Source organism: Monodon monoceros, unplaced genomic scaffold (assembly GCF_005190385.1).
Source record: "Monodon monoceros isolate NGI ecotype Baffin Bay Population unplaced genomic scaffold, NGI_Narwhal_1 Super_Scaffold_12, whole genome shotgun sequence".
In the NCBI taxonomy this organism is placed as follows: domain Eukaryota; kingdom Metazoa; phylum Chordata; class Mammalia; order Artiodactyla; family Monodontidae; genus Monodon; species Monodon monoceros.
The window spans coordinates 35,063,988-35,091,342 of NW_021703768.1; the positions used below are offsets into that span (position 1 = coordinate 35,063,988).

At 37.5% G+C, this 27,355-nt stretch overlaps 1 protein-coding gene across 2 annotated transcripts in view; it reads right to left on the minus strand.

Moving 5' to 3' along the window:
• Positions 1-27,355, minus strand: part of OXCT1 (3-oxoacid CoA-transferase 1) — a 141,522-nt gene that overhangs the window by 33,215 nt on the left and 80,952 nt on the right. For both annotated transcript variants that reach the window (XM_029216903.1, XM_029216902.1), the window contains 2 exons: positions 25,559-25,631; positions 24,863-24,938 (listed from right to left, as the gene is read on the minus strand). In XM_029216903.1, coding sequence (XP_029072736.1) covers positions 24,863-24,938; positions 25,559-25,631 — 149 coding nt within the window. The remainder of the gene's footprint in view (positions 1-24,862; positions 24,939-25,558; positions 25,632-27,355) is intronic.

Below are 27,355 nucleotides of genomic sequence, written 5' to 3' on the forward strand. Positions count from 1 at the left end.
GTCCCACCCTCATTCTATCAGGTGTGCTCCAGCTCACCCTTAACACATCAAATCATGACTACCTCTCCCAGGAAGCATCCGCATGCCCCTGCCCCCACCCCATCAACAAGAGAGATGAGGGGCCTCTCTTGGGTGCTCTCACAGCATCCTTGCTTATCCCCACTATAGAGTTTGCCCCATGACCTGCATTAAGATCAGGGCTGATGTTTCACTGGCCAGCAGTGACAAGGCCATCCAGGTAGTTATAACTGAAATTCTTCCTCATGAGAGGCATCCCATCCCCCCTCTAACAAACCATGTCCCGCCCACTACTGCCATCTAGCAACTTAAAACACAAGAGCAGGCCTCCAAGACCTATCCAGCTACGACGACCATGTGTTTTTTTGTTTTTTGTGGTACGCGGGCCTCTCACTGCTGTGGCCTCTCCCGCTGCGGAGCACAGGCTCTGGACGCGCAGGCTCAGTGGCCATGGCTCACGGGCCCAGCTGCCCCGCGGCACGTGGGATCCTCCCGGACCGGGGCACGAACCTGTGTCCCCTGCATCGGCAGGCAGACTCTCAACCACTGCGCCATCAGGGAAGCCCCGACCATGTGTTTTGATCGATCACATCTATTCTGATTCATCAGTACCTGTGCACTTAAGAAATCAATTAACTTCAAATGGGACAAATGAACACTGTTTCTAGCTATTAACGACACTGATGCTCTCCTTTTGCAAAAGTGTAAATACCGCTCAAGAGTGTCTCCGTCATTCACTTTTGAAACCTCAACTGCTCCAAGTAAAAAAAAAATCCCAATGTGCGTAAAATTGATTACAGGCCATTAACTCCACCTTTGTGCAGGAAATTACTAAGAATTTACTAAGTGAATAATTAAAAGTATAAAACTTTCACATTGCCTTTTCCTAAGGTATAAGCAATGTATGATGAAGCTTCTTTTGGTTATAAATGAGGCACTTTGGATAGGTTAACTTCTTTGTACAAGGTCAGACAGACTGACTGATTACTTTGTTTGCTGGATTAATAAAATGGACAGCAGGAGAAAAACCCTATGTTATTCTTAGCTCTGTTGTGAAGCTATAGGTTCAGTTTTCATAGAGTCTATTCATTATTCTTCAAAGATGAAAACAAACATCAAATAAACTGGCTAGGTGAGTTTGCCTTGTTTTATCAGGCCTCCTACAGAAATAGAAAGAGTTTGAGCAAATGCTCCAGGACAGATATAAGGGGATTTGTTTTTATTTAACATGATTAAGTATTATTACTTAATAATAGTTCAGTAATAATTATATATTATGTATAAATAAGTTATTTAATTTATTAAATACAACTAAGCACTGGTGTTTCTGGCCCTGTACATTATCCAGAAACAGGATAAGCACAATATTTAAAAATCCAAGGATAAGTTATTTTCTGCATTAAGAGCCTGTTCTTTCCACTGGGTCACCGAGAGAAATGCATTGGAATCATATGCAATTGCCCCCATGTGACCATGTATGACCTACAAATACAGGAATTTCACATGGTTGGTTCAAACTTATGTTCTAATGGTGGGAACACAGATCCCATTTACTATCACACAGAATTTTTTTAAGGGCTTATATTATTTTTAGGAAATCCCAACAAAAATGACAGCTAAAATACAAACGGAAGAATAACAATCATTTTTATGTGTCTGCATGTACTAAAATACGTCAACATCCCTCAACAACTCACTCACATGGAATATGAAATTATTACCATTCCTTTTGGAAACAGGAAATAGTCTTTCTCAGAAATTTTATTTTCCGATTCTTCAAAGGGGTGTGGATTGTTTGGGATGAAGAGCGGGGGCAGTGAGCATTGAACCATGGGCAGAAGCAGACTTGCTCCATCACCTACTCCCACTGTCTGCAAAGCTCTAAAGAGCACAATTACAGAATTATTATAATTACACAGCCATCTCTGACAGCTGGATGGAATTTTCAGAGAGAGAGAAAGACAGTGACTAAAAGAACATTATTAAGGAATACATCAGAATCATTACCAGTGTTTTTAGCCACAGTAGAAAAGATTAAAAAATGTAGAAGATAATTTAAAAGCTAAACACACACACACACTTAAGAACAATTGTGAAAGAGCATGTTATGAATACCAAATGTAGGTGCTATATTAAGCAAGTTAGAGGGCTAGGTGAAAGAACATAAAACCATTTTGATTCTATACCAAACTAATAAGTACTCTGTTTATTCCCAAGGTGTCCTCTAGATTCAGCTGATGACCCAGTTTAATGATTGCTAAGTACCCACTGAGAGTTAACAGCTATGAACATTCACAGCGAATTGATAACCCTTTGGTCATTGGTGGAAGTCTTTTAATTTCTTTCCTCCTAAGCCAGTCCTAATCTGTAAAATGGGTACCCAGTGCCTCTCAGATGTGAAGACAGTTCTCACCTCTGGTTTGCTAAGACAGCATACCTCACCTTCGGGATTGGGAGAACCATGGGTAACATCATTCCACAGAGATTCAGATCCTGGGACTAGTATGAGGTCTGAGCCCCAAGAGGGAGAAGCATAGCATCATTGTGAGAATGACCCACTTCTGGGGGCAACACAGAATGCTAAGGAACCATGTCACTGTGGGTGGGTCCTAGCATCACAGGCATAGGATGGTTTTAGAAATCAATGACACAATTTCTCCTCTGAAGACCTTGGAACTGCAAGTGCATGGAAGGTAAAAATGGCTCCTCCTCAAACTGGGGAGAATGAGGTGGAAACCCAAGAATTTTTTCAAACACTGAATCAGGTTAAAAAAATTACTTTGGGGGGGCTTCTCTGGCAGTCCAGTGGTTAGGACTCTAGGTTTCCACTGAAGGGGGTGCGGGATCGATCCCTGGTAGGTGTGGCCAAAAATTTTTTTTAAAAGCCTCTATTTAAAAAAAAATTACTTTGGGGAATTTGCCACAAATATTTTTGAAAGATACATAACGAGGGAAATTGAGGAAGCATTAATTTCTATCTTCTTATCTTTTTTCTTTCTTTTTTTTTTTTTTTGCGGTACGCGGGCCTCTCACTGTTGTGGCCTCTCCCGTTGCGGAGCACAGGCTCTGGACGCACAGGCTCAGCGGCCATGGCTCACGGGCCCAGCCGCTCCGCGGCATGTGGGATCTTCCCGGACCGGGGCACGAACCCGTGTCCCCTGCATCGGCAGGTTGACTCTCAACCACTGCGCCACCAGGGAAGCCCTATCATCTTATCTTTTAAAGTCAACTGTGCCAGAGCAAGCTCTTAGATGGTGGGAGGGAGATGGGGGGGGCTGGAGTGGGGGAATGGTTCTGGGACTAAAAGTGAAAAGTGAAGTGTCTTTAGAGAAAAGTAACAAGTAAAAAAAAAAAAACCACCTTTTTGGTGAACATCTTGATAATATAGAAATCAAAACACCAAGAACAGAATTAAAAAATAAAAGATATTCTTTTGAAGTAAAATACAAAGAAAAATCAGAAGAGGGCAGAAATATAAACTTTAACTTATTTTTTGATATGCCAGTGCTTTAACTCCCTATACTTCATAAGTGACCTTTTAAGTTTCTGATCTTGATGGTTTCAGTAACTTTATCTCTGTCTATAATACCAGAGACATAACATATATGACAAAACAGTATTAAAAATCAATGTGTTAGCAAAAAACTTGATTATTTCAGACCCATTTTCTATGGAGCCTAAGTTAAGGTACATTTTAAATCTAATACATTCTCAGGTGAGTAGCAAGAGCTACAGTAACTGAGAAGAATTTTATTTCTTTTACTGCTATAACACCCTGTGGCAGAAATGACTTCATTCACATTCATCTGGAACTCAGGCATGGCAAATATTTGGGGCTGGGATGTACTAGCTAAAAAATCATTTTTATTCCCTAGAATGCCATTTTTAGGCTCCACATTTAGAAGGAAACACATTCTCTTGATAACCACCTGAGAAGGAAGGAGTTGTTTTTTCCTCTAACCAAAGTGAGCAGGTCTAAAATGCAAAGTTGTTTATCTTTATTATTCAAAACTGTACAAGTGTGGGTTCGCATGCATACATACATTACTTAGCTCTGTCCATTGAGAAGGTTTAGAAGCAATGACGTCCCAGTAGCAATAAGCACACCCAACACCCAGATCTTGGTTTCAAATACCATTCTCATATAAAAGAAACCAGGGCTCCCTGGAGAAATAGCTGATACTAGGAACATCTTGTAGTAACAGAAAGGAAGTACTCAATGAAAAATAAAAATAATGGAGTTGTATAGGAGCCAACGTGAAAAAACTCCCAATGGCCATAGTAGGCACAAGTTGAGCATGCAAATAAATAACATGGTATTGGATTATAACTCAAAGTATAAAATATACATTAGCCCATACTGCCATAAACAAATAAATGGTAGAGAAGAGACAAATCTTCTCTCTGGAAGAACTGCAAATTATACATAATACCCCTCTTTTAAGTGATCTTTGAGGGTGGGCTGAATCTACTGACATGCTTCTAAAGCATAAAGTATGGAAAGGGAAAAATAGTAACTTTATAGTGAACAAACCTGGTAAAGAGTACCTTAATCAAGTGATAAAGGTCAATGTCAACAGTGATATCATGTGGATAACCTAAATTCCCTAACTTGTGTGAAAAGGACACTTTACAATATAGTAGTCTTTTAATACTATTCTAATACTATTCTATAGTATTCTTTCCAAAAACTCATAACCTCAGTCTAATGATGAGAAAAACATCAGGCAAACCCAGACTGGGGAACATTCTGCAGGACTTCTGGCCAGTACTTCTCAAGACTATAAAAGTCATGAAAAACAACTGGAAAGACTGAGAAAGTGTCACAGACCAGGGAAGACTAGGGAGGTGTGACAACTAAGTGCAATATGGTACTCTGAACTGGATCCTGGAAAAGAAAGAGGACAAATTAATGGAAAAACCTGATAAAATCCAGATAGAGTCAGGAGTTTAATTAATATTAATGTACCTGAAAGACCTGTACACTGAAAACTATAAAACACTGATGAAACAAATTTTAAAAGGCACAAATAAATGGAAAGAAACTCCATATTCATGAGTTGGAAGACTTAATATTGTTAAAATGTCCATACTACCCAAAGTAATCTACAGATTCAAATCAACATCTATCAAAATATCAATGGCATTTTTTAACAGAAATTTTTAAAAATCCTAAAATTTACATGAAACCCCAAAAGACCCTGAATAGTCAAAGCAATCTTGAGAAAGAATAACAAAGCTGGAGGCATTATATTTCCTGATTTCAAAATATATTACAAAGCTACAATAATTAGAAAGGTATGATATTGGCATAAAAACAGACACATAGATCAATGGAACAGAATATAAGGCCCAAAATAAATCAACACATATACAGTCAATTGATCTTCAACACAGTTACCAAAAATATACAACAGAGAAAAGACAGACTCTTCAATAAATGGTGGTGGGAAAAATGTGTATCTGCATGGAAGGAATAAAATTGGGATCTTATAAGGATAACAAAAGGCAACAAAAGCAAAAATAGACAAGGGGGACTACATCAAACTACAAAGTGTCTGCACAGGAAAGGAAACAATCAACAAAATGAAAAAGCAACCTAAGAAATCGGAGACAATATTTGCAAACCACACATCCGACAAGGAGTTAATACCCCAATATATAAGAAACTCCTTAACTCAACAGCAAAAAATCAAATAATCCAACTAAAAAATGGACAAAGGACTTGAACAGAAATTTCTCCAAAGAAGACATAACAAATGCCCAACAGGTATATGGAAAGATGCTTATAATCACCAACCTTCAAGGAAATGCAAATCAAAACAACGAAGTATTACCTCATACCTATTATCAAAAAAAAAAGTGGTGACAAGGATGTGGAGAAACTGGAACCCTTGAACACTGTTGGTGTGAATGTAAAATGGTGCAGCTGCTAGTGGGAAACAGTATGCAAGTTCCTCACAATAAAATAAATAGAACAACCAGATGATTCAGCAATCCCACTTTGGGGTATATATCCAAAAGAATTAAAATCAGGATATTGAAAAGATACCTGCACTACAATGGTTATTGAATCATTAATCACAATAGCCGAGATATAGAAACAACCTAAATGTCAACTGACAAATGAATGGGCAAAGAAAACATGGTATATACATACAATAGAATATTATTCAGCCCTTAAGAAGGAGATCCTACCATACGTGACAATGTGGATGAACCTAGAGGACATTATACCGAGTGAAGTAAGCCAGTCACAGAAGGACAAATACTGCGTGATTCCACTTATGGGAAGAGTGGGAAATGTAGAGTTGTTCAATGGGTATAAAGTTTCCATTATACCCGGTGAATAAGCTCCAGAGATTGCTACGCAACACAGTGCTTATAGCTAACAATACTGTATTGTTAGGAGGGTAATCTCACATTAAGTGTTCTTACTACAATTAAGAAAAAAAAGCTTATTAAACCCCTCCCCCCTCAAATAGTAATGTACTAATGTGTATTTTTTAGTTTTGACAAATGTACCACAGTAATAAAAGATTGTAATAATGAGGGAAATCAAGTAAGGCGGATATGAAAACTCTTTGTACTATCTCTGCAACTTTTCTATAAATCTAAAATTATTCCAAAATACAAAGTTTATTTTTTTTTAACTTCAGTATATGGCTTGCTCCTGTGGTTTTTGTTTCTTCATCAAAATGAAAACAATACAGATTGGTTCTCAGATTTCCCTCTGTGAGGGCCTCTCCTACTAACTCTTTTAGCCTATTGCTAAAATGTTTTGTAAAATCTAGACTCTAAAAACAATAAATTTATGACAATTAAATGAATCTGTGCTTTGTTTTTAGGTGTGACCTGTTTTCTTGTAAGTGAACTTTATTGCAATAGAGTACACTAGCTTAACAAAGTCACAATTTAGTATCTGGATAAAGAATAAGAACGATAGTTCTGAGAACTGTATATGTGGGTTTTTCTTTGTTGTTGTTTTAATTTTCTTTTTACTTTTTGACACCCATTTCTCACACCTCCCACCCCCAGCCTCTAGCAACCACCAGCCTGTTCTCTATATCTAATAAGCTTGTTTTTTGTTTTTCATTTTTTAGAGTCCACATGTAAGAGTGATCATACGGTATCTGTCTTTCTCTGCCTGACTTATTTCACTTAGCATAATGCCCTAGAGGTCCATCCATGTTGTCATAAATGGTAAGGTTTCATTCTTTTTTATGGCAGAGTAATATTTCATTGTGTGTGTGTATGTATACATACCACATCTTCTTTATTCATTCATCCATACATGGACATTTAGGTTGCTTCCGTATGTTGGCTACTGTAAATAATCCCTCAGTGAACATAGAGGTGCATATATCTTTTCTAGTTAATGTTTTTGTTTTCCTCAGATAAATACCCAAAAGTAGAATTGCTGGTTCATATGGTAGTTCTATGTTTAATTTTGGGGGGAACTTCCATACCATCTTCCACAGTTGCTGCACCAATTTACATTCCCATTAACAGTGCACGAGGATTCCCTTTTCTCCACATCCTCGCCAGCACTTACTTGTCTTTTTTTTTTTTTTTCCCGCTCCGCATTACTTGTGGGATCTTAGTTCCCCAACCAGGAATCGAACCCAGGTCCACAGCAGTGAAAGCACCGAGTCTTAACCACTGGACTGCCAGGGAATTCCCTTTCTTGTCTTTTTTATAATAGCCATTGTAACAGGTGTGAGGTGATAACTCATGTGGTTAATTTGCATTTCCCTAATGATTAATGATGTTTAGCATCTGTCCATGTACCTGTTGGCCATCTGCATATTTTCTTTGGAAAAATGTCTATTAATATCTTCTGTCCATTTTTAAATCAGATTGTTTTTCTGCTATTGAATTATATGAGTGCTTTATGTATTTTGGATATTAGCCCCTTATCAGACACATGATTTGCAAATAATTCCTCCCATTTGGCAGGTTGCCTTTTCATTTTGTTAATGATTTCCTTTGCTGTGTTTTATTTTTCCCAATAAATAAACTTTGCCATCATGTCATCATTATTTTGAGAAGCCTGTTCTGATGTTAGATAGCTTAGGTTTCTGATAGAACACTTTTTTCAAAAAATTAAAACATGGTAATGAGGACCTGTTAAAACAATGTTCGGCAACCATATTATTGCAAGTTTGAAAAAGTTAGGACTGGACCTTTGTTCTATGATATATAATTACCATTTCTACTTTTTACTATTGCTATTTCATTTTACCTGTTATGGCTTACTTTTTCCATGCTGAGCCTCTTTTAATAAACACAATTTTATGAAGATAATTCCTCATTATGTAAACAGTACTTACAGAAAGTAAGTAGATATTATTTAAGTTTCCCTTACACAAAAGACAAAATACAACAATGAAAAGTTAAACAAATTACCTGAAGTTATAAGAACAAATCAGAAAAGAACTGAAGTCTTTCCCTAACTTCTAGAAAAAGGTAATTGAATCACCATAGAAGGCACTTCCTATTTTAAAATGCCCATTATGTTGGACTTATTGCACTATTTTTCTTTCTTATTGTTCCTAATCTGATGGATGGTGTTAATTAATTTAGTTAAGAGACAGACAGCAAGCCTAGAGATGCCCTGTGTAGTTTCAGTTTAGACAAAGTCTAAAAATACAGTTGGATCTTTTAGGACTAAAATTTAAAAACTTTCCAAATGTGCTCATCAACAAACCATTTATCTTTCACCAACCTGAAAGCCATGATTTAAGCAAATTAAATTTCCTAAAAACTACATGATTATGAGAAGTCACATTCAGGATGGAAAATGTTAGCTGAGTAATAAGTTTATTTTTCATAACATCCTGGCAGTAAGAAAAATGTTGCATTTTTTAAGGGAGCTAGTTTGTTTGTGGATTAGTTTTTCAGGGTCTGATTATTTAGATGATATGCTTATTTTTCTTCATTTTACTGCGCCTTTATTATCTGATAGCCTTTATTATCTGATAATAAGTACATGATCTCTACCAGAAGGTGGTGTTTCCAAAAACAAAAGACCCAAGTCATAATAACAATTCACCAATCAGAAATTGCCTTATCGAAGACTGTTAAGGTTCAAAGCTATAACTATAATCCATAAATATGCAAATCAGATGAGAGGCTAAAACATGTCAAATCTCAGGAACTTGAGTTAAAGCTTATGAGCCTGCCTCAAAGGACTCTGGGACTTCCTGGGTGGCGCAGTGGTTAAGAATCCGCCTGCCAACGCAGGGGACACCGGTTCAGTCTCTGGTCTGGGAAGATCCCATACGCCACGGAGCTACTAAGCCCAGGTGCCACAACTACTGAGCCTGTGCTCTAGAGCCCGTGAGCCACTACTACTGAGCCTGAATGCCACAACTACTAATGCCCGTGCACCTAGAGCCCGTGCTCCGCAACAAGAGAAGCCACCTCAATGAGAAGCCCGTGCACCGCAAGGAAGAGTAGCCCCCGGTCGCCACAACTAGAGAAAACCTGCGCACAGCAGCGAAGACCCAACACAGCCAAAAATAAACAAAATTAAAAAAAAAAAAAAGTAGAATTTAGCATTAAAAACAAAAAGGACTCTGTGCCAGGTCTTCATGCAAAACATATTTACTCTTTTTATGCATGACTGTAACAAGACTGGTAATCTGGTTTTCCATCCAAAATTATAATTAGAAATTGGTACTTATACAGCTAAATTTGGATAATCTGAAAAGATATATGGAATATCTTATTCTCTGCTAATTCTCAATAAATAATTATTACAAGTATTCCAATGAGCTACTAAACGATAAAATGGGCAATGTTAATTTTATTGCATACAATAAAGTTCAAAAACTCTATCTGCCTTTTACTTAAGAAAATTCCACTATACTGACTAAGAAGGGAAAAGAAAGGAGAAAGAAAGCTTAAATGTAAAATGCTAGTGATTTTGCCTGGTATTCTATTTAGACACTGAAGGTCTGGAAAGAGGATAAGATGGGAAACTGATATTCATTCAGTCTCAATCCCATATGCCTCTAGTAATGTGAATTTACCAAGATAACTCTAGGGTTTAAAGATACATGTTGTCATATCATATGACCTCCTCCAAATAAAAGCCAGCTGATCTATCTGGTTCTTAACAATAACCATGATCTAATTTAGCACTGATCCTGAGGGTCTTACCAATACACATCCCACCGCTAATATGATCAGATAATGGAAGTCCTTTAACATTGCCCTGGTGGCGCAGTGGTTGAGAGTACATTTGCCGATGCAGGGGACATGGGTTCGTGCCCCGGTCCGGGAGGATCCCACGTGCCGCGGAGCGGCTGGGCCCATGAGCCATGGCCACTTGAGCCTGCGAGTCCGGAGCCTGTGCTCCGCAACGGGAGAGGCCTCAACAGTGAGAGGCCCGCGTATCGCAAACAAACAAACAAACAAAAAAAAAAAACCAAAAAACATTGCCACATCATATGCATTACACTGGTAAGGAATGCAAGGAAGCCAGAAGGGTCAATGCACAGTATCTGCAAATAATAGAAGCATTTTTGGCTCTCAATTTTTTTCTGAGTCTAATTTTAATTATATTCCACAAGCTTTGACATAAAGTTTTATTTTCATTTATTTCTAGGTAATTTATAATTTCAATTTTGATTTCTTTTTGATTTAATGCCCTACAGGAAAAGAATATGTAATAGATTTTATGGGTTTCCCAACCTTTAACAAAGAAGTAAAACACACTCTTAAGTGTAATTTGAATAATGTGATTTTTCACCTTAGAGTTAATTTTTAAAAATAAATTATTTTATTTTTATCTATTTTTGGCTGCATTGGGTCTTTGTTGCTGCACGTGGGCTTTCTCTAGTTGTGGCGAGCGGGGGCTACTCTTCATTTCGGTGCGTGGGCTTCTCAGTGCAGTGGCTTCTCTTGTGGAGCACGGGCTCTAGGCACGTGGGCTTCAGTAGTTGTGGCACACAGGCTCAGTAGTTGTGGCTTGCAGGCTCTAGAGCGCAGGCTCAGTAGTTGTGGAGCACGGGCTTAGCTGCTCTGCGTCATGTGGGATCTTCCCGGACCAGGGCTAGAACCAATGTCCCCTGCATTGGCAGGCGGATTCTTAACCACTGTGCCATCCGGTAAGTCCCTTAGAGTTATTTTAGAAGCTAACCCTCAGTACAACTTTCTGTATTTCAAAACCTTTGGATCACCAAAGACTCAATTATTTAATGTTAGAAGCTTGAACTGGGTATGAAAAATTTGAAATTTTACCACCTCTCAGCTATTAACTTTTCTAAGCATTCAAATGTCCCACTATATATCAGAGCATCTTCAGAAATATATAAATCTACAGCTTGAACGTTAAAACAAAATTTTATAGTTGGGTTCCCTAAGGATTTACTGAGTCCAAGACTTTGATTTAATAGATTATACTTGCACTGTCCAATAAAGTAGACCAGCCACATGTGGTTATATAAATTTGAATTAAGTAAAATTAAAAATTCAGTTATTCAGTCATACTAGCCATATTTCAAGTGCTCAAAAGCCACATGTTGCTAGTGCTACCATATTGTACAAAGTATATACAGAACATTTCCTTCATCACAGCAAGTTTTTTTGGCCCACACTGGATTAGACCAAAGGAGAGAAAGTAATTTGTTTAGGATCACAATTTGTTAGTAGCAAAGCTAAAACTAGAATTCAGATCATTTAAATTCTACTCTTATTTGCTTTCTACTAAACCACACACTGTCCCTAAGAACTAATGAATAAAGGATTTGACCACAACAAGCAATAAGTCGAATTTAATATAAAATTACCCTATTTCCATGTAAGGTTTAGAAAAATGAATCATGTACTTGGCCATGAAGAAAACCTAATTAATTCCAAAAATACAAAGAATAACTCCCTCAAACCTCTGAAGAACAACAACAAAAAATTCTCCTAAAAAATTATTGCATCAAAAATGAAATCAAAAGCTGAAATTAAAAGCTGCCTAGAAATTAATGAAAATACAAACTTTACATCAAAATTTATGGTATACAATTAAAATTATACTACAAAAATAGAAAGCCTTAAGAGGTTTTATCATTAAAAGAGAAAGATTGAAAATTAAGTAAGCACTCAATTTGTAAATCTAGAAACTAGTATAAAATAAAACAGAAGTTAAATAATGAAAAGGATAAAATTAACAAATATATATATTTCTTAAAGTAAACTTGATTAATTAAAAAATGATTAATAAGACAGGTTTCTTCTAAGCCTAATTAAAAGAGAAGAGAGAAAATGAACATCTACAGAATTAGGAATAAAAAGTAGATATGTTTTTGAAGATATTAAAGAAATTATATAAAAATATTACATGTTATTTTGGACCAATAAATTTGAAAATCCAAAAGAAATGAATGCTTTCTAGCAAAATACATATTAACAAAATTGCCACAAGAAATATCACAAAATTTGAGGTGACCAATAAGCAAAAAATTTTCTTACAGATTATTAAAAACTGATGATCTGTATTAAAAGAGTAACAATGATTCAACGTCTATCAATTTTTAAAATGACATTAACAAATTAAAGGTAAAGAACTGTGTGATTAAATCAACAGATTAAAAAACACATTGGATAAAATTCAACAGCCATTAAGTTTAAGAACTATAAGCAAAAGGAAACTTCTAGATCAAAAACAATACAAACAGCAAGAATAATATTAAAAGTTAAAATTCTAAATGAATTCTCATCAAAATCAAGAAAGTCCTCAATCACTACCACTCACTCATATTGGTTTTGGATATTATGTTAAGTAAAGAAAATAAACTAAGTGGCATGCATCTTAGAAAAGAAAAATTATTATTATTTTCAGATAAAAAAATTGTGTAGAATAAGAGAATTCTAAAAGAATTATGATAGCAAATAAAAGAATTTAGTAAAATAGATACAAGCTAAGTATACAATAACCAATAGTTTACCTTTATATTAGCAATGACCACTTAGAAATTGAAATGGAATATCCAGCTCAAAATATTGACAAACACTTGAAAATAATTAGGAATAAATATAATGCAGGAGATAAAGGAAGACCTAAATAATGACTAAGTATACCATATTCCTTGGACAAGGAGACTTCACTATTGTAAACCTATCAGTTCTTCCTAAATCAGCATATTTAATGTTTAGTCCACAAGGTTTCACACAGTACCATCTCTCACCATTTTACCATATTCACTCCAGAAATAAGATTCTTCATAAAGAGGAGAACTGTATCAGGTTTGCTCACTGCTCTACCCACAGTGCCTAATACAAAAGGAGGGGTGGGGACCTAATAAATTTTGTTAAATAAAACCTATCCCATTCATCCAATTTTAAAAATAAAAAGCTGAGGTCTAGAAAGTTAAGTGCCTTCATAGAGACCCAGAGTTGCTTCTTAGTGTACTTGGAGAAAAATGGAAGGTTTTTTAATATGGGATTTTATATTTCAAAAGCAAACTCTTCCTCATATAGCATCCCTGCAAGACTATGAGACGGGAGTGATGAGTTCCAGTATTGGCTTAGCTACTAACTAGTTTTGTGACCTGAGTCAAGCCACTTCATTTCTTTGAATTCAGGTTCTCCATCAGTAAAAGGAGGGTGCTGTATGGGTAGATGACATTAAGGAACTGTATCCTAAATTCCTTAGCCCAGCGGCCATGGCTCACGGGCCCAGCCGCTCTGTGGCATGTGGGATCCTCCCGGACCGGGGCACGAACCCGTGTCCCCTGCATCGGCAGGTGGACTCTCAACCACTGTGCCACCAGAGAAGCCCCTAAATTCCTTACTGTTAATGGAATAACACAATTGTGGTTTATAAAAGGAATCTTTATCTTTCAGAGATAATGTAAAATACTTATTGATAGGATGATGTGATGTATGGGATTTGCCTTAAAATAATCTGGGGAGGGGGAAAGTGACTAGGAGTATACATGAAACACGACTGGCCATGAATGGATAACTGCCTAAGCTGGACATATGCATTTTACTCTTCTATCTTTATACATATTTGACATTTTCCCTAATAAAACATTTTTTGACTATAAAAGTACTGATCAAAAACTGTCCCTAAACCAAAGGAGTAAAGTAAGAAATAAAGCTTTCACCAACTGGAAATGCTCAATTCAGTCACTTAATAACATTTACTCTTCAAGATTCATTACCCTTGGGCTTCCCCGGTGGCACAGTGGTTAAGAATCCACCTGCCAATGCAGGGGACACGGGTTCAAGCCCTGGTCCGGGAAGATCCCACATGCCGCGGAGCAACTAAGCCCGTGTGCCACAACTATTGAGCCTGCGCTCTAGAGGCCAAGAGCCACAACTACTGAGCCCACGTGCCACAACTACTGAGCCTGCGTGCCTAGAGCCTGTGCTCCACAACAAGAGAAGCCACCACAATGAGAAGCCTGTGCACCACAACGAAGAGTAGCCCCCGCTCGATGCAACTAGAGAAAGCCCTGTGCACAGCAACGAGGACCCAACACAGCCAAAAATTAATTAATTAACTTAATTTTTTAGAAAAAGAAAAAATTCCTTTAAAAAAATGCATTTAAAAAAATTCATTAGCCTTTAGCTGCAGGGTCACATTTTTTTCAGCCCTTTGGCTTCGTTCCCTGCTAAGTCATATCAGAAGCACCATTATTTATGAAATTACTAGTAATGGTTTTCTAAGGAGACCTCATCTATCATTTTTAATGTTTCCTCCCCTTCTATTAAGTGGGCTCTTTAATGAGAGGGGCTCATACAAATACATACTGCTGCAGTCATAAAAATACATCATTAGCCAAAGAGATAATTGAAAATATCATTGTTCATTCTCTCTATAAATAGAAGGAGAAAGGAGAGAGAGAGAGGGGGGACTGATTTTAATAAAAAGGACCAAACTCGCATTTCATGCATAGAAGTCTGCCTTCCAATACCAGAGGAGGTGGAGAGCATGATCAAGTTCCTACAGAGCCACTAGGAAGCCAAGTAGCATCATGGCCTGGAACCAATCAGATGTCTAGCTCACCTTTGTTTCAGTGTCTGGCTTAAAAACATCTGAGTTCCAGTGAACAAAGTTCTTAGAACTAAGCAGCTGTTCACAAATGCATCATATGCAACCCCAAGGAGGAAAATATTTCCTTTCCTTCAGAGCAAAAAACAAACCCAGACAACAATCAAAAGACAAAATCTCTTTAAGATCACTGAAAATTGAGATATTCCAAAAAGAAAAATCTATTTCATATTCTCACGTCCCTTTGGTGGGGACCTAGGCTGAGTGACCTGACTTGCTAATGAATTTGCTATCGTTCCTTCCTGATCTTAATTTTAATCTTTTCTTTTAACCTCTATTTAGGATTCCCCTTTTCATTGATTCCCATATTTCTATAGTTATGTCTCAATGTTTCCCATTTAAGAAATACTGAAAGCTAAAATTATAAAAATCCTAGTAGAGGACATGAACTCTTTCAAAGAACTCTTCAACTGATAGACTATAAAAAACAAAATGGGTAGATAATGGATAAAATACTTCATACATGAGATTAATATTAATTACATGTGATTAGGCAGTGGAGACTTTAGAATTCGAGTGAGGGCTTAAAAAGGTAAGATGCGGAAGAAAGAAAATGCAAATGGTCAACCCACTGCCTTCCAAAGCCTGAAGCTTGTACTAGTATTACACGTACAGCATGTATCCTTCCAACTGCAACAGCCTCTACCCCACACAGTGAAACAATACTTTATCAAGTTTATAGAAATGTTATAAATATATTTATTTTTCAGGTAGTTTTGCCTCCATCACAAAAGGCATTAATTAAATACATCCCAAAAAAACCTTGCGGCAGAATGCAAAGTACATAAAAGCAGGATACTGTGATTAAATCCCCATTTCATAATTTGCTACATAGGTAAACTTGAATAGTTAACTCTCCTGGCTTGAATCTCTTCATCTATAATAACAGGGATTGTTATATTTAACTCAGAGTTATAAGGATTAAGTGACAATAAATATCCAAATAGTACCTGGCTAATGGCATGTGCTTAATTAAGAGCTCTTAGCTCCCTTCTTGTAAAAATATTAGATTTATAATTTAGCTGTGGCTTTTAAACCCTAATCACAACTTTTAATCATCAACAGGACCCTCCAAGTAAGAGGAATTTTCCTTATAAAATTAATATGTCAATATGTTAGTCAATAAGTACTCTTAGTCTGAAAAATATTGGATGTGAATAATAAAACTAAGGAGTAGTTTTCAACATAATGTTTTCCAGACAGTCACAGATTAAAGTATTTTTGGATAGCCAAATATAGTTTCCAAGTAAAGAACAACAATAAACAGCTTATATTCCTAATAACACCCTAAATTCATAAATTTCACTAATACTAGGTTGTCTTTTTTTAAAATGTATGTTCACTTATTAAACTGCAGTACAAAAATAAATCATTCTTTGCTCTCACAAATTCTGCAAGCATTAAATGGGTCTCTAACTGGCACAGGAGGTAAAGGTCTCTCCATTGGCTCAGTGCAGTTTTTATTCACTGGAAGAAGGAGTAGAGCTTGGCTAGGTTCTTCCATGGTCCTCTATTCCGTCCAGGGCAACTGGGAACAGAATAAGCTGGGGGGAATCGCCCTGATGTACAGGAACCATAGATAGAAGATACCCCAGCATATACGGAGGCTTAGCTGAATATGAGCTTACAAGGGAAAAGTAATAACGGCAGCAAGGAAACAGCAGACCCACAAGCCAAAGCGGCAGTAACTGAATGTTAGATCGGGACTTTTTTGGTCCTGCTTTTGACTGATGTTCAAATGTGACCACTATGAAATACCAGCATGTGAGACATGTTCAGAAACAGAATTTTCAGAGAAAATGGTCAAAAACAAGTTCTAAGATTTTGGGGTCCACTGACAAGATCAAGGAGCAGAGTATGGGCCATAGCAGAGGATTCTGTATAAAAGAAAAGTGGGCTGTGATCCTACCCTCTCCGTCCCAGCAACCAAAAAGAGGGGTTAACTGCATGCCTACCCCTAAATCGACATCTCACAGAGCCTGGATGACAACGGGAGAGCATTCTACCCTCCGGAGAAGAGCCAGGATGCAACTAGGGAATGGCGTGTCTGACTTCTACCTTAGAAAGCAGAAGTAATCATTCTGGGGAAATACCTACACTACTACTGCAGGCGGGACAAGAAATGTGTGGATGCTTCCCAGATGTGGGCCATGTGGGAGAGGGCCAGCATGAAGATGCTTTAATATTTTCTCAACAAGATGCTCTGGAAGGAAGAGAGGGTCCTATCAGTGAGAATCTATGTCCCTTAAACATCTGAAAGGACCAGAGAGCACGGAGACAGCTTGTAACATTACCAGTCACCAGCCATGTAAGAACTTTCCTGCCCTACTTCCTCACTTCCCATTCTCCTGAATTTTGACCTTGTGGTGCCAAACTGAGTTGGTGGAGGAGTGAGTGGAGAGAAAAAGCAAAAGAACACCAAGCAACCTTCCCCAAATGTAGGCAGTCTGTGCTGCCTATATCTGGGAAACAGTAGTGAAAGGAGATGCATTGCTTTTGAATTCAAATTGAAGCAATGTTCACTAGTTTGGACTGGATCCTTTAATTCTACACTCAAGACTGAGTTTGTGAATTAAAGTGACCCACTGACAGTTTATTATCTGAGAATGAGCTCATGCAGAGGGAAAGCTTCCCTAACTGAATGAAGTTAAAGGCACCACAGGAGATAAAAAATGTTGTGTTTTGATTTCATCCCACATGTAGAACTTGTTCAATATATCGGAAACAAAACACACACACACACACACACACACACACACGTTTGCTTGTTACAGCTGGTCTCTTAAGACACATTCCCTAACAGAGAATAGTCACCATAAATGCTGCTTTTGAAAATGACCAAAGATAGGGACTTCCTGCTGGCCCAGTGGTTAAGAATCTGCCCTCCAATGCAGACGATGAGGGTTCAATCCCTGGTCAGGGAACTAAGATCCCACATGCCATGGGGCAACTAGGCCCGCGCGCCACAGCTAGAGAGAAGCCCACAAGGAAGAGCCCACACGCTGCAACAAAGACCCAGCGTAGCCAAAAAAAAAAAAGACCAAAGACAGCAGTACTGGAAACAATATTTAATAAGAGATAATGCTAAAAAGCCAAAAGGAAGACCTTCAGAGCAAAAGAGAAGAGGATTCAGTGCCCCTCCAGAAGAATAAGGCACTGCCTGCTCTTTAAATAGTCCCAGATGGCAGTTTTTAAAGAAATGCAAAATAACAGACTAGAATAACAGAATAGATAAAAAGCAGATACCAGTGTTGGGAATAGAGTGGAAACAGTGTGACTGCAAATGGGATAATTTTTTTGACAGCAACTCAATATGTATCAAAAACCTTAAAAAATTGATATTCTCCTACTAGGGATTTTTACTAGAAAAATCATCCAAGAAATAGGAACCTAAGTTCAAAAATATTATTAGTAGTATCAAACAATTACAAAATCAGACAAAACAAAGGAAAAAGCATATTTCAGACATTAGATAACAGGCAGTACAGGACTGTGATCTCTGAGAAAAGGGAAGCCAGTGAGGTGGGCCTACAGTTACCCCAGGCTAATGTCTAGAGTTTACAGGCTGCAGTGCAGGGAAGGGAATCCAGGAGAAATCCAGCTGTCTCATTTGTGCTCAGAGAGCCCAGCTAGAATATGACTTCAGATCTCAAAATAGCAGAGAGGTGGCTGCTATACAGAGAGAGAGCTCAGAAGATTTGCAAAAGGTTAACTCAAGTTGCTGGTGGAGTACTGATGTTTGTATATTACAAGAAAAAATTATCCAAGGTCTGGTGAAGAACCACTAGGAAGTATTAGGCAAAAAATGTCCAGAACTCACTCAGGCCTGGGAATAATTCACGTTCCTCCTAACCAGAGGGAAATACCATGGGGCATCAGGTAGAATCCTCAGAAAGAAATTGCATTAGTAGTGGGGCTAATTAGACTGAAAGTAAAGGCTGCTCTCAACTGACCTCAAAAAGCTTAAAAGCAAATATTGAAAGAATCAATCTAAGTGACAGCTATAAGACTTGCACCACAAGAAACATCAAAGGATGTCCTTCAAGTGGAACGAAAATAACATCAGATGGCAATCTGAACTGATGTAAAGGATAAGTGAAGGAAAGGGCAAATATATTGGGAAAACAGATAAAATATACAATTTATATATATAAATTATATTTTTAAAATATGCAATATTTTTCTCATTTTTCAATCTCTTTAAAAGAGAGTTGACTGTTTTGAGCAAAAATAATAGAGTATCGCAGGTTTGTAATACATGCAGAATAAAACATATGACTAAATATTAATAGCAAATAGGATAAGAGCATAGAATATAAGTTTACAGTTGTATGGTTCTTTTATTATATGTAAAGTGATATAACTTGAAGTAGACTGTGATAAATAAAAGATGTGTATTGTAAAACTTGGAAGAACCACTAAAAAAATACATGTATAAGAAAATAAGTCAGGACTTCCCTGGTGGTCCAGTGGTTAAGAATCTGTCTTCCAATGCAGGGGACATGGGTTCGATCCCTGGTCGGGGAACTAAGATCCCACATGCTGTGGGGCAATTAAGCCCACTTGCTCTAGACAGATATAATTTTAAAAAGAGGTCAAATTGTTAAAAGAACATAACTATCTTAAGTACTACTACTACAACTAGTTGTACTACTGCAACTAGTAATGGAGCTCTAAAATATATGAAGTAAAAAGTGATACAACTGAAAAAGAGAAATATACAAATGCACAATTATAGCTGAAGATGTCAATGCTCTTCTCTCAATAACTAATAGAAAGACACAGAAGACTTGAACAACACCATCTACCTACTTGACCTAATTGACAGTGATAGAACACTCTAGCCAACAAGAGCAGAATACACATTATTTTCAAGTGCAGATGGAAAAGTCACAAAGATAGACTATATTCTAGGCTGTAAATACATCTCAAACTTAAAAGGATGGAAACCATATAAAGTATGTCCTCTGACTTCAAGAGAATTAAACTAGAAATTAGCACAAAGTTTTGTGGAAAATCACCAAATATTTGGAAATTAAATAACATACTTTTAAATAATCAGTAGGTCATGGAAAAAAATCACAAGGGAGATAAGAAAATATTCTGAAGAAAATGACAATGAAACAAACAAAATAAAAATTTGTAGAATGTCACTAATACGGTGCTTAGAGAGAAATTTATAGCATGGCCCTTAATACATGCCTAATAAATATTTGCTGAATGAGCTAACTTAATCCCCAGATCAAGCATATGAGTTAAATATTCTCATTTTACAAATGAGTATACTAAGGTGAAATAATTTGCCACACCATCAGAAAGTAACAGAACACTATTTAAGCACAGGTATATCTAATTCCAAGTTCTGTACACTTTCCACTACATTACATTGATAGAGAAGGAACACTACTGAATAACTGTAAAAGCATCATACCATCACATACATATTGTCCACCTATCCTTTTTCCTTACCCATGGTTTGTGGTTACCGGAGTGTTGGGACCAAATGGACAAGACACCAATATGTTAAAATCATATCTGTATCTGTATGTTTATATCTTTTTCTATACCATAATCTTTATATTTCTATATCTGTATCTACAGATTTAATATTTGGAGTACAACTGACAGATCTAAATCACTAGATTAAATCTTGAACACAACCCCCAGCCCCAGCTGTACAAGTAGGAAGACTAGAGAGAGAGTTAGCTTATTTAAAACAGACATCGTAGATAGAAGACCAAATTAACTTTATGTACTCATACATGTAAGCATACATGAATATGACATTGATTTGGATTTAATCTTCTAAATGCACAAAGAAATGAAAAATATTAGGGAAAAACAAACACCTAAACATTCTATTTTCCTTTGCCCCAAGAATCTCTCATTTCAATTCTCCCCACGTAAAAGGAGGAGGCCCTTGGCTGCTATGTTGCTCATATACAGCAACATTGCCCAGCAGGCGGCTGTTGCATGTTTTTAAAAAACAGCTCCCATAGCTGATCATACACATCAACTTCCCTTCACAAGTCAATCATTTATGACAGCTGTTTCCCAAAAATAAGCCTTAGGAAAGCCAGAGCAGCTCTGAATGGAGAGTCAACGGATTGCACATCTTACCACATTTCCATAGCTTGCCTGGGGTTTTACCATCATCACAATAATCACAGAACTCGAAGAAGCCAACTACTGTTTCGTCACATTTTCTCTCTTTGGATGCTCAGGGCAGAATTTTCAAAACTCTGTGAAAATGGGACCCATGCTGCATACTAAGAAGCTATTAAAGGATAAGACAAATAGCATCCACACCATTTGCCTGCCTTAAAAGCTTAATGTTTCTTATAATCTGACATGGTAATAATTCATGGGGATGCCATGATGCAGAGAAACTCAAGGCTTTACAACCATTGAAAGATTATTAAACTCAGTAAAAAGATAAAAGTAAGTGAAAAATGATACAATAAAACTGAACTTTTCAGCTCCTTGACTGCCAGACCCTGCAATAAAAATATATCTGAATTTTATAAATCAACATAAATCTTTGGGGCAAATAGACATAGATCACTCACTGAAACTATATAAGGAGGCTAGGCTGTATCTTATCCATAACGAATAAGAACAAGAAATGTGTCTTCAGATTTGGTACTTGAATATGAACTTTGGATACACAGGCTGTACTAGTTACTGTACAATATAGTCTTGCTTATGCCAGTGTATTTTAAGGCAAATACTCCTTCTTTAAAGTTAAGCAATAGCGCATTGAAGAAGATAAAAATAATAGCCACTATTTATGGAGTGCTTGGAGTCTTCACTTTTCATTTTCTTCTCATTTAATCCTAACAAAAACAGGTACTAAAGATTGTGTAATTTGTAAGCGGCAGAGCTGAAATTCAAATCAGATCTCTTCCAAACTAGAGCTCACAGTCTTGACTCTTAAGCTATCCTGTATCCAAAGGAATCAAAATATATACTGTGCGTCACATATAAAGAATCCAAGAAGTGATTATCAGTTACTAAAAGAACAAAAATGCTCATTCAGAAATGACACTACCAACTTCCATGACCAAAAGAGTGGAACCAGACACAAGAACACTTTTTATGCTTAATTCTTCTCCATGTCCCTTCAGAACTCCAGAGTTCCCTATCGCTGCCCCACTAGATCCAGTCCTTTGGAAACTCATGAGCTCCAAATTGTATTAAGAAATTTATAAAGTAATTAACAGTGATGTTTTAATCATTCACAGGAATCTCCATAGGATATGTAAAATTGTGATACATGTTGGAAAATCTTTCCTACAAATGACAACTACATAATGCATACTCTCACTATGACAGCTTCCAGCCTCACTGTGTGCTAAACCATCATAAAAACAAATCATATACTAACTTGTTAAAGATGCCCAAGTTCCCCAAAAGCAAAAATGTGTTGGACACGTTTCTGCTCCACACCTAGAACCACTGTGAAATTTGATTTCAAAACTCACTAATAGCTCAGAGAAATAGACTCTATTTAAAACTCTGTTGTTTCTGTTCATGGTAACCAATCCTATTCCCTTCTCTGTCAGGCATCTCCAACTTCTTCTTAATTTATCAAATAATAACAACCTGTTTATCTAGCATATGCTGTGGGTCAAGCTCTGTGATACATACTCTGTATGCATTATATCATTTATTCCTTTATATAGTCCTATAAATTAGATACTATTATATCATTCCCATTTTACAGATGAGGAAAAATGGCAACTGCCTCAAGTTACACTGCTAGTAAGTGACAAAAATTGGATTTCAACCCAGGTCTGTCTCACTACAGGATCTTTGCTCTGAACTGCTAACCTGTGAAAGCCAGACGAGACCCCTGAAATTATCTATTCTCAAATCTTCATTTTATAGATGAGGATGTTTTAACCCAAAGAGCTTAAGTGACATGTTCAAGGTTACACTTTGATTACTGGTAGAGTCAGGGCTAAAACCCAGGGCTTGCTTGTCTATGCTCCTTGTACTACTTCCTATAGCCTTTTTCTAAAATTTGAAAAAAGAAATGCATTCTTTCTACACAAATAAACATTCCTATAAGGTTATCAATCTGACTTACTATATACAATGCTCAGGAGACCCTCTCTGATTTCTTTGAAGCCTCCAAAAGCTGCTAACTCTTATCCCTATGGCTGATTTAGGATGATGAACATTTTTTTGTTTTTTGCGGTACACGGGCCTCTCACCGTTGTGGCCTCTCCCACTGCGGAGCACGGCTCCAGACGCGTAGGCTCAGCAGCCATGGCTCATGGGCCCAGCCACTCCGCGGCATGTGGGATCTTCCCAGACCAGGGCTCGAACCCGTGTCCCTTGCATTGGCAGGCAGATTCTTAACCACTGTGCCACCAGGGAAGTCCCTGATGATCATTCTTTAATACACACAAACTCGGTTCTCAAACTTGGTTACGTATTGTAATCACCTAGGATTGATTTTAAAATGCCCAATTCCCAGGCTATATCTCAGATTAATTAAATTGGGATCATTAAGGGGGGGCACCGAGGTATCACCATTTTTTAAAATTCCCAGGTGCTTCCAATATGCAACCACGTTTGAGAACCAGGTTATAATAAAAATTGAAAATTTAAAATAATGTTTTGGGAGATCATAGATCAAAAAAGCTAAACTAACACAATCTCTAACATTGTTATAAACTATATTAATCCACCTTCCTCAAAAAATGAGTAGAGAAAAATCTAAGAAATTTCAAAAAACAAAAAACTCTCATCATAGAACATCAGCCTCAGTTAAATTCCTTGTAGCTGATAATTCAGAGAAACACGCAGAAATCCTTAAACACACACATTAAAAGAGTAATCTGAGGGCTCCCCCCGCCCCCCCTCCCGGTGGCACAGTGGTTGAGAGTCCGCCTGCCGACGCAGGGGACGCGGGTTCGTGCCCCGGTCCAGGAAGATCCCACGTGCCGCAGAGCGGCTAGGCCTGTGAGCCATGGCCGCTGAGCCTGCGCGTCTGGAGCCTGTGTTCCGCAACGGGAGAGTTCACAACAGTGAGAGGCCCGCGTACCGCAAAAAAAAAAAAGAGTAACCTGAGCTACCAGCCAAAATGAGCTCATAATCATAGACACACATTCATTGTTGTTTCCATACACACGTCAGGAAGCACCAATCAGGAATGTAAAGAACCACACTCATAAATCAACTGATGACAGTCCTTTTTCCAAAGCTAATTCCAAGAGGCTCCTTCCTTGACCTAAGTCATTAGTAAATGAACACTGTTTGCATTTCACAAGCATGTTTAAACATCACAGGTTTTGTATTCCATAATAGAAGAAAATGTGATTGATTACTCATGGGGTCACATGACTAATCAAGAGAGGATTTTAATCACTGTGAATAAGAAAATAATAGAATTAACATAAAATTAATGAACTTAATTGTACTTTCTAGTTATAAAAATTGAGTTATAATAAATATTTGTATTTCTTACTTTTATCAGAGTATAATTAACCCATTCTTTTTTACCTTCCTCAGTTTTCTATTCCTCCATGGAAAATTATGCTTTGACTCTGATCTTACCTATTTTTAGTCCCAACTACACAGTAAACTGGCAAGGCTAAATATTTTCAGTATTTCCTTTATTAGAATTTGATTGAAATAAGAAATACATATCAAAATATTTATTTTTGTAACAATTATATTTGCACTCAAAGCAATTTGACAAGATTTTTCTTAATACTTCAAGAATAACTATTCTGACCCAGGCATAATTCAGAAGAAAACATGTCTACTTACTGGTATCATCCAGTTAGCCAGGTCACCATATTTGGAAACCTGCATGGCTCCTAGCATTGTTAGATTGACATGTCCCCTGAGAAAGATAAAGAAGAAATATAAAGCAAACTTCACAAGCTTTATGTCCCTTTTGCTTGAGATTGCCAGCAATGAAAATAAATAATTCTAACCTCCCCCCCCACCAAAGTACATTTGCTCTCCTCCACTCAACACCTGATTTCCAAATAGATTGGCTCAAGCTAATGTAGAGAAATAACCATTAAGAGTTCTTTTTAAAAAATTATAGCCTATACTGTCTCCAAAAACAAATTAAAAACAGGTGTACACACAGTGAGTTTGTTTCCTTCAGTGAGGGAGAATATGGCTAGATTTGAAAGCAAACACTAGCTAGAAAATGAAAACACAGTTTGTAGAAAATGTTAGGATCCTCAGAAAGAGCCTTAAAAGTGTTTACTTCAGTTTAGTTGGCACAGATATATATTCCATTTTGAGGGTTCCTTTGATAATAGCGGGCTGGAAGTTCCAACTGCCAACATTCAATGTGAATAATTTCACATCTTGGTGCAGCCAAACAAGCCCATGATCATTTTCTGGCTGGGAGAGATGTCTATGTTTCAGAGTCTTGCTAACAGACTCAGGGAATGACTCAGCTCATTAAACGTCATGTGAAACATGAGGGGCTCCGTTATTACATACCCTCTAATCATCGCAAATGATTCATCGCTGGAGAAATAAGAGGCTCCTGGAAGAACAGTAACTGTTTCCTTGCCTACACAGACACACACACACAAACACACACACACGGGAGAAAAAGAGGAAAGAAAAGGCTATTAGATTTCTAAGAGTGGAAATCATGGTGGAGACAGAGGTCTATACCTTCTCTGTTTCCTACAGAACTAAGGGTCCCTTAACCAAAATGTGGCAGCAACAGGGGTACGGGAGACACAGTGGGAACTGTTCACCTATGAAGAAGAGCATTTTGTCACTAACATTGTTCAGATTTGCCCTTGCATGGTGATAATAAAAAGCAGCCCAACTTTTAATTTTATTATTGCTTTGAAATTCTCTACAGACAATGCACCCCTCTACTGCCTATTATTATGTAACCATCCCCGCCTCCCACCAGACTCAGTCCCTTCACAAGTCCCTGTTAAATGCTAATAGGAGTGAGGAGGAAAGGAGGTGCTGGGATGCACCTGTCAAAACCCATGCTACTGTAAGTCACTAGAGCAAAGATATTGTGGAACAGACATGAAGGAATACAACTTGAAGGGAGTGACACAGGAGATGCTCCTCAGATATTTCTTAAAATTCAGTAAATAACCTAGAAAGAAAGGTCCCACCTAATTCCTTAACGTCACTGGGACTGAATCTCTTCTTCCATCTCTCTCTCTCTCTCTCTCTGCTTCATTTTTCTTCCCTTGCTCCTATGTTTCTATTAAAACCAAAGAAGGTCCTCTTGGAAGGACCTCTCACAAAACTTACATCTCATAATAAAAGTCCAGAACTGGAAAAGTTCTTCAAGGTCATCCAGTCCCCACACAACCTATAATATCACCTGACTCAAACTTGAGCTGCTTTTTTCTTGTGACCTGTCTGTGCAGGAGCTTTAGGTGCCTAGGAGAAGCTTCTGGTCTCAGTAGAAAAGTGCTCACATGCCACTTTGCCAAAGGTAAGTCAACTGTCTGATAACACCTCATGCCATGGTCCCAGTGTGACAGGGCAGACAAAAAAAAGGGGAAGAAAAGTGATTCCAAGATTAGAACAGAGAGAAGCTCTTGGACACAACAGGACCAGACCGATCTGATTGTGCTCAGCTGTGCAACAACAGCTATAACCTCAACTTCTCAAGTCTTCCCTGAGAGCTAACTTCTCCACCAGTACCCTGCTCCATTTGAGCTCAACTGTAAAGCAAGGGTAAGACTATATCATGCTGAATTATTTATTGGTCAAAAAAGTTTGATTCTAAACAAAGGAAACATTTTCACATCTTTTAAAGGACCACAAAGCTGAAAAGCTTTGGAAAATACTTTCTGGTGTGGTTAGTAGGGGCTGGCTTTTGGACAGCACATAATATTTGAAGAATTAAATGAAATGGTGCATGTGAAGTCTTTAACTCTAGTACCTGGCATAGAGAAAGGACTCTGTAAACATTACTTTTATTATTGTCATTGTTATTATTCCTCACTGCAAACCTGCTTGTGGAAAAGACAGTGCCATCACCCCTTTAGGGATAAATGCTACAGGGGCAAGCAATTCACTTTTATGGTGGGGTTATACACCAGCCCGTGAATTCCAGGTTTCAGGACAAGTGTAATACAACTAAACCTTATCCTAACACAACTTTCACGTCCAGCAAATACAGTTCCTCACCAATCCTGTGAGGTGGAGAGGCAAGGAAGAACTTGCAGGCTGAAAATGCAGAGAAACAAAAAATTCTCAATTATTTGTTCTCTATGTGATAAATCACAATGACTTCCAAAAGGCCGTCTC